The following is a 16518-nucleotide window of genomic DNA, read 5'->3' on the forward strand; positions in this document are numbered from 1 at the left end:
TCAGCGAGCAGGCCGCGCACACGCTCCCGCTGTGGGGGCATCGGGAAGGGAGGGCACCCCCTCTCCTGCTGATCGAAGCCCCCAAGCACCACCCATGGCGCCGTAGACAGTATTCAGATGGCAGAACACCCTCCGCCTTGGGGGCGTGAAAACACCTTGAGTCAGTGGTGAAGACGCGGGAGACAGAAATGGGCCGAGAGATAAGAATGCGAAATGGCAGCAGGCGATGGAGGGAAGAAAGGCCCGAGAACAGCCAAGGTCACAAAGATGAGAGAGAGAGAGACCGAGACCACGGGTCCGCGTGGCCGCAGCTGACGTGGGAGACGGCCAAGGAGGTCACGCGTGCCCCGAGGTCGTGGAGGAAAGAAAAAGGACAGGAACGTGTCAGACCACCTCGAGAAACACATCCTGTAAGCACAGCGCAGGCTCGCTCACACGCAGAGGCCCCGCAGCGCGAGGACACGGATCGGGAACGCCGGCGCGGGCACTTCGTGGTCAAACCACCAGACTTCCCCACGGAGACACCTGGGCCTCCCGGGGGAAGCGGGAGCAACTGACGAGGCGCGAGCTTCACGCTGGCCACGGCCGGACAGAAACCTCAGCCAGCAGGTGACGGTGGGACAGAGTCTTCAAGAGACTTGAGAGACCGCTTACCCAGGTACAGGGTTCTGCGCCCACTAGGCCTTGCGGAAGAACTTACTAGAAGTCAGAAGACGGGGAGCTCGGGCAGAACTGCGGGGGACAGTCTTTGCATTTCACCCGGAGCCAGAGGAAGCCCAGGATGGAGTCGTGGCTGAGGAGGAATATCTGGACGCCGTAGGTGCTGGCAAAGCAGGAAGAAGACAGACCCGAGAGAGGAAGGGGGCGGGAGGAAGCACGCGCTCTCCATGGCGCAGGGGAAGCCGGACGTACACGCATCCCAGGAACACGCAGAGTTACACGTGGCGGCCCAGCATCCAACGTGAAGTAAATAAAATGAATGAACGACAACACGCTCGGGAAGCCAGAGGGGGCCGCTGGCACGTGCCCGTAGCACCCGGACACACGAGAACACGGCCCGAGGAGGCAGCCGCGCACGGCCTCGCGCAACGGGAGGCGGGTGATAGCCCGGGCAGTGCCTGCCGTGCGTGATCGTGTAACGAAATGGAAACCAAACGTCACTCATTAACATACGGGCACACAAACGTGCCTCCCACACAGATACTCACACGGGGCAGCGAGTTAACCCCAACTCCACGAGCAAAAAGCAAACCAGACTCCCCAGCGGTGACGGGGCCGGCCGGCCAGCGCGGCAGCGGGCCGGGACGCAGAGGTCGTGATGCCAACGGCAGGGAAGGAATTTAGTGCTAAAAGCACTGAATGAGGCGAGTAAGGAGACTCTATAACTAATGCCCAAAGCCACGTTGTGTAACGAAGGGGTAACCGCTGTGAACAACTGCAGCCAACACCACGGCAGCCACTCCGCTGGGACGCAGACGCCAGACGAGGGCCACACGGCAGACCCAGCGGGCGAAGCCGCTGCCAAGGAGGTCTGCGCGCGGCACGGGGCCGAGCGGCCTGCGGAGCCCACCTGGGGGCGCACGTGAGGACCACGTGGGAGAGCTCGGAGAGGCACGGCGTGGAGAGCGCACGAGGAAGGAACGGCGGCGATAAGGGCAGAAAACGAAGAGGCAGAAACCGGGAGAGGAGACCCGCTTGATACCATCAGGACCCTGGTCGCTGGGGAGACAGACCAAGTCCTCTTTCGGGAGCGGAGAGGAAGCTCCAACACGCGGGAGAGACGCCGGGCGGGGCCTCTGGCTGGGAGGGAGCGCCGACTTCCCAACCGACGGCCGCCCGCGCCTCCGGGGAAACGGGGAGAACACGGCGACACGGGTGCCTTCCTTGCAGGAAGCTGGCCTCGTCAGGAATTGAGAGCCCGAACACACGCGTTTCCCCAAAATATTAATAAATAAAAAATAAATAGGAAACTGGACGCAGGAGCCGCCCTCACAGACAGCGCCGCAGCCCGTGGGCTCCACGGGGGGATTCAGCCCGGCCTGTGCGGCCGGGCAACGTGCGCTCCCGGGCGTGGCTTCCCAGCACCGAGCGCGGCGGGCCGGTGAGCCCCGTTCTGAGCACGTGCGAACCGGTACGCCGACCTGACGGGGGAGCGCGGAGAGGAGGCCGCCATTGGTCCTGACGGCGGACGCAAACCTCTGCCAGCTCTCCCGGGTTCACGGGTTTAAGAACGAACGCGATTGCCCCCAAGAGCTCATCCGTAGCCCCCGAAACCCCGTGCGTGTGCGGCGGCGGCTACTCCAGGGGACAGGCACGGGAGGTGGAAGGCGGGAGGGGCCTCTGGATGGCGCTCGGAGGAAGGCCCCCCACGTGTGACCGCAGCCCACAGGCCAGGAGCGAGCCGTCCCTCGACGGCAGCCACATGCAAACCGCCCCGCGCACCCCACACAGCGAGAAGGCTCTGGTGCACGGCCACGGTGCCGGACACGCAGGCTCCATGGAGCAGCAGCTCGGAGGGTGAGTCACCGCCGTGGTGCTTCCACGTCTGACGGGGTTTGCAGTTTCTCTCGGAAACCGTCCGTGCCTGCGAGAGCAAAGTCCAGATACCATTTTTCCGCTATCAGATCAACAAAACGCCCAGGTCTCGCTGACATTCCTGCGGCCGCCTGCGTGCGGTCCCGCTGCCCCGGAACGCCGGGGCCCCATCCCCGCGGAGCGGAATGCGCGGGACTGAACAGAACCACGGCTGTGTTTGTCTTTCAACCCAGCAGGTCCAGTTCCAGGAATTCACCTCAGGGATATGCCTCCAAAAATGTGCAAAAAATAAAATAAAAAAACACCCAAGGTTAAAAAAAAAATAAAGTCCCCCAGGTTACGCAGCCCAGCATGACACGCGAGGACGAAATGTTAGAGAGGGGCCCGGCACCGGCCACGGGATGGTGTCCACGCGCGCAGAGGACACGGGCTGGGAAGCCCAGCGCACACGTGCACACGCAAACTCACGCTCACACCAGGGAACACACACATACACACCCCCAGGGAAGAGCAGCCGCTGGAGGGAAGGGAGTGAACCCCGTGAGCGGACACTGCGTGGGCCTGGGGGACACGCTGGCGCTTCCAGAACAAACACTACGTCTGTTGTGACGAGGGAGGGCGATGAGAAAGCAATCACGTCAAGGACACGGAATCTCACAGATAAGCAAGCAGGATGCACACAAGTTCGTTCCCCCCGAGGGCGGCGAGGACCGGGCCGGGCGGGCTCTGCTCGGGCACGGCCCTCGGACCCTCTCTGCGGTCGGGACGGAAGTGGGCCCATGGTCTGCAGACACGGAACCACGGCTGAGTCGGCGGACACACCTCTGCCCTGGCGGCCGGGGACCGGGCAGTCTCCTGAGAAAGCAGCCATGACACGGACAACGTGGTCAGAAGCGACCGTGTCAGACGCCAGAAACAGCCGAAGGCGCAGACACGTTGAAAAGTGCATCCGGGAAAACCTCCGCCACCGTGGACACGTCGCTGCGAACAGCATGGCCCGTGGCGCTGTCTCGTGGCCTGCGCCCCCTCTCCTCCCTCGCTCCGGGCACAGCGGCCTCGCGGACCCTCCGCTCAGCACCTGCACCCACAGACGGGGGCGCGGGGGGTCTGTGCAAACCCCACGCACAACAGTGATCGCTGCGGCAATGACCGGGGAGCTCGCGTCACGGCTACTGGAGGGACTTCAAGGGGTGCCTGAGGCCTGGAGGCCGCACACGCCTGAGCGAGGCCAGAGGGGACCCCCGCGCCCCGTCTCTCCCTGGCCGCCGTGAGGCCCTGCGCAGCAGGGAGGACAGGCGCGGAGAGACCCGTGAGCTGCTGGGACTCGACCTCTGACCTCACGCACAGCCCCTCGGTACACAGTCGGGGCCCTGGCTCCAGCGTCAAACAAAACCTCTGAGCCACCAGTCTGACCACGAGCCGGGCTGACCCGGTGGTGACACTGAGGAAGCCAGGCCTAAACACACACAAACAGGGATTTAAAGCCCTCGAGCCGACACGTCAGCGGCCGCCCGCGGCAGGAGACGGACTGCAGAGCCAGGCCTGGCGGGGCCGCAAGCCGCGCCCGGGCCTGGAGGGAGGGCGTGAGCCCCGGCTCCCCGGTGACGGCACAGAAGTCGGGGTTTGCTGGTGGCTGTTTATGTTGATTTCAGAGAGAGGAAGGCCGAAGGAGATAGGAATAGAAGCATCCAGGATGAGAGAGAAGCACAAGCAGCTGCCTCCTGCGCGCCCCCCACTGGGGATCGAGCCTGCAACCCAGGCCTGTGCCCCGACTGATTCATGGGCTGACACGCAACCACTGAGCCACACTGGTCGGGCAGCCCCCGCCTTTTGAGACGCGCAGGGCAGCGGGAGTAGAGCTCACACGTGGAGTGAGCAGCAGCCAGAGACGCGGGGCCCAACCCTCCGCCTCAGAGGCCAAGACTTCAAAGCGGCGAGCATACCCGCGCCGAGGAACTCGCCGGAACAGCGTCTGAAGCCTGAGAGGGGGCGGTGACCGTGACTCGCCGAATGGAGAACATCCACCAGAGAGACGGGTTATGAAACAAGCCACACGGAGTTCCCGGCGCCGGGAAGCACACACATGCCGGTGGGACCCCGGAGGAGCGACAGGGCACGGGGGAGGCGGCGGGACAGGAAGGCCAGCGGCCTTGGCGGCGGACCCGCCAGGATGGCTCCTTCCTCAGAACAGGGAAGAGGGAACGGAGCCCGTGAGCCGGGCGTCTGCGGCCGGCGGGCAGCGTGGCCAGCGACCGCGCGTGTGCAGTCAGAGTGCCGGGCGGAGGAGGAGAGGGAGCACGGAGCGGGACTGAAGCAGCTTGTCTCCGGCTACGGTGTTGACTGCCGTCCCCAGATCACGCTGCTACGAAAGCAACGCTGCAGAGAAGAAACTAACCCGGGAGTTAGAAGGGACACGGACGCGTCTCTGATTCGGCCCACAGGGGGCAGGAGAGGAGGGGGAGGGGCTCCGGAGAGGCACGAGGCGCCCGGCACAGGAGGAGCGGACGGCGGATGGGAATCCTACCGCGTACCCATAACCGCATTAACCGACGTGAACTAAACACGCCCCAAAGCAGCAGCGACGGCCGGATGGCCCGGAGCAGGAGCCACGGACGCACGCCCCGCAATGGACACGTGACAGACTCCAAGACGCGCACAGGTTCCGGGAACCGGGGTGGGGGAAGGGGACACGCCGCGCCGAGCACAGAGCTGGGGCGGCCACCCCCACGCCGGCGGGAAGGTCCTCAGAACCACCGATGTCACCAAGACGACGAGGGACGGGGACCATGGCCGAAGGCTCGGCGCAGGAGCAACAACGATAGAAACGCTACAAGGCAGACGTCACATACAGGAGTGACAACAGAGCCCCAAACGCAGGAAACAAAAACGGAAACAGACGCCCCCCCCCCCCCCGGAGGCAATTCCACAAGAAACAGCACGCCCGGCGAGGAGACGGAGCGACGCTCCCACGTGGCGCCGAGGCGACGTCCCCGGGTCAAGGCGCCGCGTGAAGACGGCACGAGGCAGGCTGCGCCCAGACGCATCGCCGGCGTCTGAGAACGGGAGACAAGAAAGCGTGCGAACGCCGTGACGCGTGGCGGAGCGGGGGACACGACTTTGAGTGACGGTTCACGTCTCGCCAGAAACCGTGGAGACCCGACGGACGTGGCGTAACATTTTCCAAAAACCTAAAGGAAAGAATGGCCGGCTGGGAGCTCTGGAACCAGCGGAGACGCAGGGGAGGGACGCGAGGGAGAGAGGATTCCCGGAGGAGGGGCACGGGGCGGGCAGTGGCGAGCGGCGGTTGAAGAGCAGGAGACCGCTCACCGCCGGCGGGAGCTCAGCGGGCGCGGAGGTGGCGTGGAAGGGACCGCATCTTGAAAGTGGCGAGGACAAAGGACCACGGCGGAAGGGAGGTTTAAACCAGTGGCCCCACCTTTTCTGGCCACGCCCCCCCTGGGCGTCTCTAAAACCCGATGCCCCCGGCGGCACAGAGTTCCTACGATTCCAAAAGCGAACCCCTGTTCACGTGGAGGAAGCCCAAAGGCCATGAACTTGGTCCAAACAAGCTTCCCAGGAACACGGCATCCACGAAGGAGGAAAATCAAAGAAGGCCAGGACAGCGGGAGTCCAGAGGAGGAAACCACTGAGAAACGGTTAAAAATAGTGATCATGTGAAGGGATAGGAAAAATAGCAAATAAAGTTTCAAAACATAAGAGACCTGGAATGCACACACGTGTCACAATGTGTATTTATGTTCTGTATACGAGGCCCCGACGGCCCTAAGAAATGCCAAAAACTCACTGAACAACTCCTCCTCGAATTGCCCCCTTAGACGTCACATGGCCCCTGGGGGCGCGCGCCCCACGCCGGGAACCCCGGTTTACACCCTCCACTCAGAGACCAGCAGGTGATGCCAAACCGCAGGTGCACGCGGCCACGCCGGGCAACTCCTCAGAAAACGACACAAAACAACCAAAGTCGCTCAAAAGCACTCAACACGGGAAGAACCCGCAGGGGGCCCTGGCCGACGGGGCTCCGCTGGGTGAGCAACGACCTGTCCCCCCGAAGGTCGCGGGTTCGATTCCCGGTCAGGCACATGCCCGGGTGGTGGGTCCGATCGCCGGTAGGGCGTGGATGGGAGGCAGCCGGCTGATGTTTCTCTCTCACACAGAGGCCTCCCTCTCTCCCTCTAAAATAAAAACGTCCATCCTAGGATGAGGGTGAAGACGATGGATGCTCAGGGAATGCTTCCCACAGCTGCACGCACGTCAAGCCGACGGCTTGGGCGAGATGGGCCGGTGCCTCAGAAAGCACAGACCGCGCCGCGCACGCACGCAGCGCGAAGCCGGGCATTGTACGGCCCCGGGCCTCGCAAGGAAGTTCCGCTGGTGATTTAAAGGTTCCTGCTCTTTTCCTCCCGGCTGCTTGAAGGTCGGCCACCATCGTGAGCGACACGGCACCATCTGGACCGGGAAGTTCCTGGCCATCCTCAGCGGAAGCAGATGCTCGCGGAGGGCCCCCTCCCGGGGCCGGCTCCGGAACTCGGGGCAGAAGTTTGGGGGAAACGGGCCAAGCGCACACGTCCGAGCGGACGGCATCCTCGGGTCCGGATCCCGAGCCGCTGTGGGCGGTGGCCGGGCCGCGGGGGGTACGGCTCCTGGGGCTCCAAACACAGACGCACACGACGTGGCCCCGTGAGGAGACCCCGACCTCGCGGACACAGAGGAGGGAGCGCGGGGCCCGGTGGAGCCGGGCGGGCGCGGGCGGGAGGGCGGGAGGACTGAGCGGAGGCTTTGTCTTACCCGCGGCGTCGGCAGTGGCCACGGGGGCGTGCCGAAGCTGGGGGCTGTGGTGGGGAGACTTCCCGGGAAGGACTTGCCAGGCCCAGGTGGTTTTCCTCCCAAACCTTCACGGGAAAAGGAATGATAACGGCACAGCACACCTCCCGGGAGATAGGAGAGGGGTCTACTTTCAACTCGTTCTATGAAAATAGAATTCCCCGATCACAGAACTGGATGAGGGCAGTAAAAAACCTGCACACGTAGATGCGAAAGCCTTTAACGCACGGACAGGCACCTCGCTCCCTGGTTTCACACGGGACGGGGCTGGCACAGGAGCAGACACCCAGTTCCGTGGCAGGGAGAGAGCGCCCGGCAGTGACCCCACGCCTCGCTGGCCGAGGAACTAGGGCCAAGGAGCCCAGCAGACACGGGGACGAAGGGCGGTCTCTTCCGGAAAGGGAGCTGGTGCGGACACCCCCGATACGCACGTGGGGGTGACCAGTGCTGCCGGCAGCTCGTGAGACCGGATCCCCTCGGGCCACACGGAGGGACTCCAGGGGGCAGGCCCCCGGCCCACAGGCCGGCGGCGGGCAGGTGGCGGGTCCCCTCAGGCCACACGGAGGGACTCCGGGGGGCAGGCCCCCGGCCCACAGGCCGGTGGCGGGTCCCCTCGCTGCTGCTCGGCAGGTCATTCTCCCTCCCCCTCCGGTGGCTTCTCCAGCCAGACCTGCCGCCTCCGACCAGCTCGTCTCTGTGGGGGTACAGGCTCGGACACAGACCCAGGAAGGTTGGCCCGGCCGGTGGGGCTCGGGGGTTGAGCGTCGACCTGTGAACCAGGAGGTCAGGGTTTGGTTCCCGGCCAGGCCACAGGCTCCAGCCCCCGTGTGGGGTGTACGGGAGGCAGCCGAGCCATGATTCTCATCATTGATGTTTCTCTCTCTCTCCCTCTCCCTGCCTCTCTGAAACCAATAGAACAATGTATTTCTTTAAGAGAGAGGAAGGGCAGGCGGCGGTGCGGAATGAAGCCACATGAGCTCGGACCCGCCGGGCACTCTTCGCGCTCCGTCCCGGACGCCCCGGCCTCTGGGGCCACCGACCTTTGCTGAATGCGGCCACGGGGGAAGGTGGACCGCCGAGAGGGGGGGCTCTTTCTCTGACGGTGTCGCTCCCCAGCCCGAACCCCCTGGGGCTCCCCTCTGCCTGCGTCTCAAGCCCAAGTCCTTATCTCGGTCCCGCAGCCCCGGAGCCGGGCTCCCGCGGGTCCTGAGTGTGCACCTTCCGAGCACGTGACCGCGGGAAGGCCTTTGATGGCTCGGCCCGGCTTCCTCTGCCGGCCGGGGAGATAAACAGCCGCGGACCTCGCCGGGCACGGCTCCTGTGCTGAACCAGATTCTGCCCAGCACTCACCAGCCACATGCCCAGAGCGCCGTCTCCCCCGCCCCCTCCCCACCGGGATGGAATGCACCCCCCCCGCGGCGGGGCGTGGGCCCTGGCATCCATCCCCAGGGGCCGCCCGCAACCCAGAAGTGGGGGGGCTCGTGCACCGGCTGATGTTTCTGTCCCACACAGATGTCTCCCCCTCTCTCTCTCTAAAATAAAGAAGTCTATCCTAGGATGAGGATGAAAACAATGGACGTGATGTCAGTACCTGTGTTTTCCGATGGTCTTAGGCTCTACAGCAGCGGTTCCCAACCTGTGGGTCACCTAAGACCATCGGAAAACACAGATATTTACGTTACGATTCATAAAAGTAGCAAAATTACAGTCATGAAGTAGCAACGAAAATAACTTTATGGCTGGGGGTCACCACATGAGGAGCTGTATGAAAGGGCCGCGGCGTTAGGAAGGTTGAGGACCACTGGCCTAGAGATACAAAGTTTCGTTTTTAAAAATGGATGAAGCCCTGGCCGGTTTGGCTCAGTGGTTAGAGCGTCGACCCACGGGCTGAAGGGTCACGGGTTTGATCTCCGGTCAAAGGCACGTGCCGTGGTGCAGCTTTGATCCCGGCGGGAAGCAACCAATCGATGTGCCTCTCATTCTGATCCCTCCCTCCCTCCCTCCCTCTCACTGTCCGGAAACCAGTGGAGAAAACACCCTTGGGTGAGGAGTAAAAGGAGGAGAGCCGGTTGGGGCCGCGGTGGGGCCGCAGGGCCCGTGGAGGAGAGGGCCACGGAGAGCAGAGCCCTGCCAGCCGTGAGCGCCCCAGCGCCCCAACTTAGGTTCCCAATGAGCTCATCCCCCACTTAAAGGCCCGGGCGCCGGGCACGGCCTGCGTGCAGGGCTGGGCCGAGCGGGTATAGCACGAGCCTGAGCCACGGGGCACCGGGACAGAGAGAAACCCTAAAACAGGGGCCATGAGCCCGCATGGGGGGCTCCCCCGCCCCCCGCCACGCCCGGGCCACCGGAGGCGCCGTCACGAAGGATGGCCAAGGGTGAGGACAGCGTCCACACGACGCGCGGCCGAGAGGAACCGATCGGAGGGACCGCGGGCGGAGGCTCTTCCCCGGCCCGGCTCTCCTGCCGACGGTCCTGTCCGCGGGCGGTGCCAGGGCCCGGAGCTGCTCAGCCGTCGTCACCATCGCCAGGCCCGGCCCCCTCACCGGGGCCTCGCCGGGAGCCCTCACGGGCGCTGTGTGCGGAGGAGCAGGTATCTGTGCACCTCGGAGCTCCCCGCCTCCTGGGTACCAGGCCCAACGGCGGGTCGGCCCCGCGGGACCCGGGACGGGGTGGGACGGGGGTCAGAGAAACCCCTGCGGCATGAGATGGCATCGGGGGCCTGGCGGTGACTCGGAGAAGCACACCTGGTCACGCGGCCGACGCTCAGGCCCCAGGTCACCGCCAGGAAACCTCAGACGGGCCCGCCGTCGGGGGGGGGGGGGGGGGGCGGGGGTCTTTGAAATGTCAATGCGCAAAGACGGAGCCGGGCCGTGTCCGCTTAGAAGGGATCAGGAGACGTGGGGGTGGAAGGCGACTGGCCCTGGGCTGGATCCGCACGGGAGGCCGCCGCCACGCCAGGGCCATCGCCACGCCAACGGGCAGGGAGCAGGTGGGGGCCGGGGGGCGGGTGAGCACTCCCCGCCGAGGGGAGGACGGCGCCGCCTACGTTTTCTAGCTAACACAGCACCGCGGTTCGGGGCCACGTCCCCTCCGAACACCAGGGTCCGGGGCGCACAGACGGGGTCACTGGGAAAGCTGTGGGGTCAGGGGTCACCGTGTGCGAAGCACATCCGGTCTCATTCTTCTCCGAGTTCAACATTACTCCCAAGAAACCCTGCACCCCAAATCTCCAAACCCTGCCCGGCGGCGTGGCTCCGTGGCTGAGCGTCGACCCAGGAACCGGGAGGTCACGGTTTGATTCCCGGTCAGGGCACGTGCCCAGGTGGCGGGCTCCATCCCCAGTGTGGGGCGTGCAGGAGGCAGCCGATCCATGATTCTCTCTCATCGCTGATGTTTCTCTCTCTCTCCCTCTCCCTTCCTCTCTGAAGTCAATAAAAATAATATATTTAAAACCCCCAAACCCTGGGGTATCCGTTTAGCCCAGTGGTTATCACCTGGGGGTCCCCTCCCCCCCCCCCCGCAGGGACATTCAGTGATGCCTGGAGACAGGTTAGTTGTCATAACCTGGGAGGGCGGGGTGTTGCCGGGACCCTGACGGGCTCGCAATGCTGAACAGCCTACGACCCACCGGCAGGCCCTCGGCAACGGCCGACGTGGCCCCGAACATCGCTGGTGCCCACAGAGGCCCCGCCCACGGGCTGACGAGACAGGACCATGGATGGCGCAGGGGAGCCAGGGAGGGCCTCACCCGGTGTGACTGGGGTCCCCGTAAGAAGAGAGGACAGGACACACACACACACACACACACACACACACACACACACACACGGAGGGACCGCGTGTGGACACAGGACGGGCGGGGCCTCAGGAGGAGCCGCCGGTGACGCCGGTCTCGGACCCCGGCCTCCATCACGTCTGTCAGGCCACGCAGCGGAGAACTCCGTCAGGACGGCCTGAGCAAACGCGTGCATCCGGGAAATGGTCCCCAGAAACGAACCGACGTGTCGTAGGGACGCGGGCGCACGGAGGCGCTTCGAAAACCGCCCGGAACCGGGCGCCGAGTGGGTTTGCCGCCACAGAGCGCGGCGCGCCGAGCACAGAGGGAAACCCAGGACCTCGAGATGCCTTTTGGAAGAACGACGTCCAGTGAGCGGACGAGCATCGCTCTGAGTGAAGTTACAGGAAGGACAGAGTCTCCGGGAAGAGGGTTAACCAACCGAGGGCCACGCTGGGGAACAGAAAACAAGAGCCGAACCGTTTGGAATGAGCGGCTCCAGCGTGCGTGGAGGGACGCCACACGGTCACGGAACGGGGGGCGGGGGCAACATGCAGACAGCACGCGTCCGACGGCCCCGTGTGTTTGGACGTGAACGCCGAGCCCCGTTCGATGGCGCGCGTTGAGTTCATCGCGTCCCATGAGCCCCGGGACCAGCGAGAGGACAGGGACAGCTCAGAGGGAGGCGTGTGCGCCTTACCTGTCATGTCACTTTAAGAAAGCTTTCGAGAGAGACCCGCCCTGCCCCAGCTGGCGTGGCTCAGTGGATAGAGCGTCGGCCTGCAGACGGAAGAGTCCCGGGTTCGATTCCAGTCAAGGGCTTGAACCTTGGCTGCAGGCTCCTCCCCGGCCCGGGCCCTGGTCGGGGCTCATGCAGAGTGACCAGGCACGTGTCTCTCTCACATCGACATCTCTGTCTCTCCGTCTCCCTCCCACTCTCTCTAAAAACCAATGGGAAAATGGCCTCAAGTGAGGACTAACAACAAAAACAGAGAGACCAGCCCTGAGACGCGTGACAGGGAGCTGGTGGCGTGTGGGCTGCTGGGCAGGGGAGGGGAGCGGAGGGGAGGTCAGAGCAGAAGAGGGGGACAGGGGGGTGCAGGCGCTGCACAGACCTGGGGCCGAGGCGTGTGGATTCACTCCGTCAACACGGAAGCGGCCCTGCCGGGATCCCTGCTTCGCGGATGGAGACACGGAGGCACAGAGAGGGCAGACGCTTGCCCGGAGTCACACCAGAGAAGGGGCAGACCCGGGCTTCTGCCCAGGGGCTGGCCAGCAGGCTGTGCTCCAGACCGCCCCCACGCCCGCCACAGGACGCCTGGACACGGAACTGTAAAGGCGGGGTTTTGTCTTCCTGGTCCCGAATTCGGCAGCAGGTACATTGGATAAAAAGAATGGTCGTCATAAGGAGGGTTGGAGCCGATCCGAGGGATGCAATGAGTAAGCGTGTGCATCTGTGCACGAGTAATCATCTCACGCATTTGCACGTCCCTGCTCCATGCACTTGGCCTGTACATGCCAATAACCCTTGGTGTTCCACCAAGAGAGAACACTCCTTCCCCGCGTCCGTCCACGAACACTCACGGACGCAAGGATGCTATTTTTGCCCCTGGACACTAAGCACGCCTTCCTTTTCCAGAGCGATGTCACAGGCCACACGCTCTCCCCGCAAGCCAGTTAAATCAGAAATAAATAACAGCGATAAAAAGCGGACTGCTTGGCCGTTAAGAAAACATCTCTTAAAAGAACCACAGATCAAAGAGGAAAATCAAAACACGAAATAAAAACTGCCGAGAAAGCCATGAAAAGGGACGTATTTCATGGTGAGGTCTGTGTCACAGCTAACGCTGCAATCAGAGGAAAATTTATAGCCTGGAGGTGCCTTTTGGAAGGAAGACTTCACATAAATGAACTGAGTATCACTCCGAATTAAGTCTAAAGAAAGGATGGAGTTGCCCAGGAAGAGGGAACGGATGAACATAAAGGCCACGTCGGGGGAATAGGAAACAAGACGAAAGAGGCGGCGTTCTGACGAGAGACCGAATGCCTGATAAAACATAAATCTCTCATGAGTTTGGTGTGGTTTTCTTTCTTTTTTTTTTTTTTTAAATAAAAGCAAAACAATAAAGCTCGAAGGAGGGAAAAGAGAGGCAACAGCTACAGAAGAACATAAAATCATCAAGAGACGTGCGTCTACCCAGTGGTGACACCCCGAGCCCCTGGAGGAATGGAACCGCCATGGATTCGAACCCACGACCGTAAAACAGACAAAAGAGAGTCTGGGGTCCTGGAAGACGGGCTCCGGCTCAGGGGACTGACAGCTTCCTCCTGACATTTCACCTTCGAGGGGGCGGCTCCCCGTTCTCGGGTCTGTCCCGGGACACAGAGGGGCAGGCGGGCCCCCTTCTGTCAACACCCCGCTCGCACACGCCTGACGACAGGGCCCTGATCCTCCGCCCCCGGGCGCTGCCATTTCGGGGGCCAGACATCAGGGGTGGCCTTCCCCAGGCAGAGGGGACAGCGCGGCTTTCATGCTTCGGAGCAGACGGACCTGCAAGGCGGGCGTGGCGGGCGTGCGGGGGTGGGGGGTGGGGAGGGCTGGCTCATGTCTGCTGTTGAACGCACGCGCACACGTCGGGGTCCTGGTAACAGGCCCCTGAGCGAAGGTGCGATGTCGGGGCAGGACTGCTTCTGGCGGGGTCGAAGGGCGCCCGAGCCTCTAACGTCCACGGAAGTGGCCGCGGCGGTCTCCGGGGAGGTCGCTCGCCGTAAGCTCTTTCCCACAGGAGCGCCGGGGGTGCGCCCACCCGGAGGGCGCTATCAGATGCCTTCGTCCTGAGCGATCAGATAAGTAAAGAACTCCAGCGCCTTAATTTGTATTCCTCTTATCATAATGCCGCTTATCAGCATCTTTTCATCCCTAAGACTGATTGGTATTTCCTTTCCTGGGGACTGCTTCGTACGGACGTAAGCCTTTCCCCTCATGATTTACAGGAGCCGTGCGGCACGGCGATAACACGGGCCCTGGGCCTTTGAAACCAGAAGTATTTCTGGTTATTTTCTCGCTTTGCAAAATATTTTTGCTGTGTACGTTCCTCTCCTCGAGGCAGAACGGACACGCCATGAACTGCATGTGTGTCTGAAGTGTGCGATTTGGTCACTTTTGATGCACGATGAGACCATCGCCACAGTCAAGGTCATGGACGTACCACCACCCCCACTCGGGTTTCCTGTGTCCCGTGGACGCCTCCCCAAAACTGTCCCCAGGCTCCCCCCATCCCTAGGCGGCCACTGAATGTGTCCCTCTACGGCGGTCTGCGTTTTCTGGGTTTTATAGAGGTAAAATAGGACAGTTTGTGCTCTTTTTTTTTTTGTCCTGGCTTTCCTCACTCCTAATTATTCGGAGCCCTGCCACGGCTCAGCCGGTCAGAGCACGTCCCGATTCACCAAGGTTGCGGGTCTGATCCCCCGTCAGGGCACATACAAGAATCAATCAATGAATGAACGCATCAATGCGTGGAACAACAAACCTCTCTCTCTCTCTCTCTCCCCCTCTCTCATCAATAAAAAATAATGATTACTATTTTGAGATTCACCCAGGCTATTATGCACATTAACAGTTTATTTCTTTTTTTAAAATATATTTTTATTGATTTCAGAGAGGAAAGGAGAGGGAGAGAGAGAGATAGAAACATCAATGATGAGAATCACTGATCGGCTGCCTCCTGCACGCCCCACCCTGGGATCGAGCCCGCAACCCGGGCCTGTGCCCTGACCGGGACCCTTCAGTCCGCCGGCCGACGCTCTATCCACGGAGCCACGCCTGCAGGGCCATGAGGAGTCTATTCCTTTGTTTCTGAGCAGCACTCCATTGCACGGATTGGTTACAACTTTAAAAAACGTTCAAAGCCGCTGGCTGTGGGTTTCCAGTTTCCCTAAACCTGCCACGCGCTCCCGTGCCGGGTGGGGGCGTGCGTCTCCTCGCTCCCCGGCCGGGCCGAGTGCGGGAGGGGGTGGCGCCAGCCTGACCTCCCGTCCGCTCGCCCACAGTGCACCTGCCAGGCTCAGACGGAGGCCTGGGCCCGGCTCGGCTGTCGGACCGAGCAGGGCTGCGGACGTCACACGGGGAGCTGGGGCCGCACCCTTCCCCCCACGCCAGGCTCTCCACGCCACGCCCTGGGCAACCCTCGGGGCGAGGCTCGACGCCGAGGGCCGCTGACGGTCGGCCTCGCTGGGGAAGAGGACCGGCCGGGCAGAGCCGCACGCCAGGCGCCGACCTCCCGGGCACGGGCGCCTCATCAGCATTCGGTGGGCGCGCCGTGCGCTGGGCAACGCACGGCTGAATGGACGCAGCGCCGGCTCCGCAGTCGGCCGGCGGAGGAGGCCTCTCCCGCGCCCGACCTGCCCATTAGCATCCGCAGAAAGCCCCCATTTGCATCCCAACAATGGCCCTGCCCCCAGGCCCAGCCGCGGGGCACCGGGCATCTGTGGGCACAATTGTCCTTTGTGCCCGGCCGGCAGCAGCGGGAGCACGTCCCGGCCTCACCGGCGACGCGGCTGGGCCGGAGCCACAGCCAGAGGCACGTGATGCGGCCACGGCAGCCCGGGGCCCCGCGGGGTGGGTGCCCGGCTCCGTCCTGCCCGCCCGACTCCCAGGACGACTCCCACGGGGCAGTGCCCCTCCCCCGCCCCCCCCCCCAGCGCACTGCCAGCCTCCTGCCAGGGACGATCACGAGGTACAGAGGACACAGCGGGCCCTCTGCCCGTGAACCCAGTGCTGGTGGGCCGGCACGGCGCCCGTGGGTGCGGAGGGTGAAGGACAGGCTCGGCCACGCTGGGACAGTGGCCCCGTCCTCACGCAGGGACTCGGCGCCCCGGCTGGAAGCAGGGGCAGGACTCGGAGGCGACGCCGGGCCGGCAGGCCAGTGCCAGGCCCCGGGACCCCTGAGCCCACCCGGTGACCGCAGGGTCCTGGGCAGGAGTGGGCAGGGGTCCGAGCCGCGCCCAGGCCCTGCGCAGCCTCCCGGGAGGGGCTCACCGGCACTGTCGTAGCCGTCCGCGGCGAAGGGGTCCAGCCGCCGCTCCTCCGAGGCGAGGTCACACGTGATCTGAGGGACCGTGAGCGTCTTCTCTCCCGGACTCAGCCCGTTGTCCTTGTCCAGTTTGAACTTTTTTTTCTTTACCTAAAAAAACAACAAAAAAAAAACACGCAGACAATAAATGGGCAGTTCATGGGAGTCTCCCGCCAGCCTCAGAACGCCGGGCCAGGGCCCCGGCCCCAGCGCCCTCCCACCCACAGGGCCCGGCCCAGGCTCAGCCCTGAGAGCTCACGCCCGGGGCGGGTGGACGGACAGACGTATAGGCAC

General features: G+C 63.5%; 1 protein-coding gene across 4 annotated transcripts in view; it reads right to left on the reverse strand.

Annotated features, from left to right (window-relative positions):
* KCNQ1 (potassium voltage-gated channel subfamily Q member 1) overlaps positions 1-16518 on the reverse strand; it is a 231060-nt gene that overhangs the window by 151744 nt on the left and 62798 nt on the right. For all 4 annotated transcript variants that reach the window (XM_054724929.1, XM_054724930.1, XM_054724928.1 and 1 more), the window contains one exon: positions 16191-16335. In XM_054724929.1, the coding sequence (XP_054580904.1) occupies positions 16191-16335 (145 nt within the window). The remainder of the gene's footprint in view (positions 1-16190; positions 16336-16518) is intronic.

The sequence above is a fragment of the Eptesicus fuscus genome, chromosome 13 (genome assembly GCF_027574615.1).
Source record: "Eptesicus fuscus isolate TK198812 chromosome 13, DD_ASM_mEF_20220401, whole genome shotgun sequence".
In the NCBI taxonomy this organism is placed as follows: domain Eukaryota; kingdom Metazoa; phylum Chordata; class Mammalia; order Chiroptera; family Vespertilionidae; genus Eptesicus; species Eptesicus fuscus.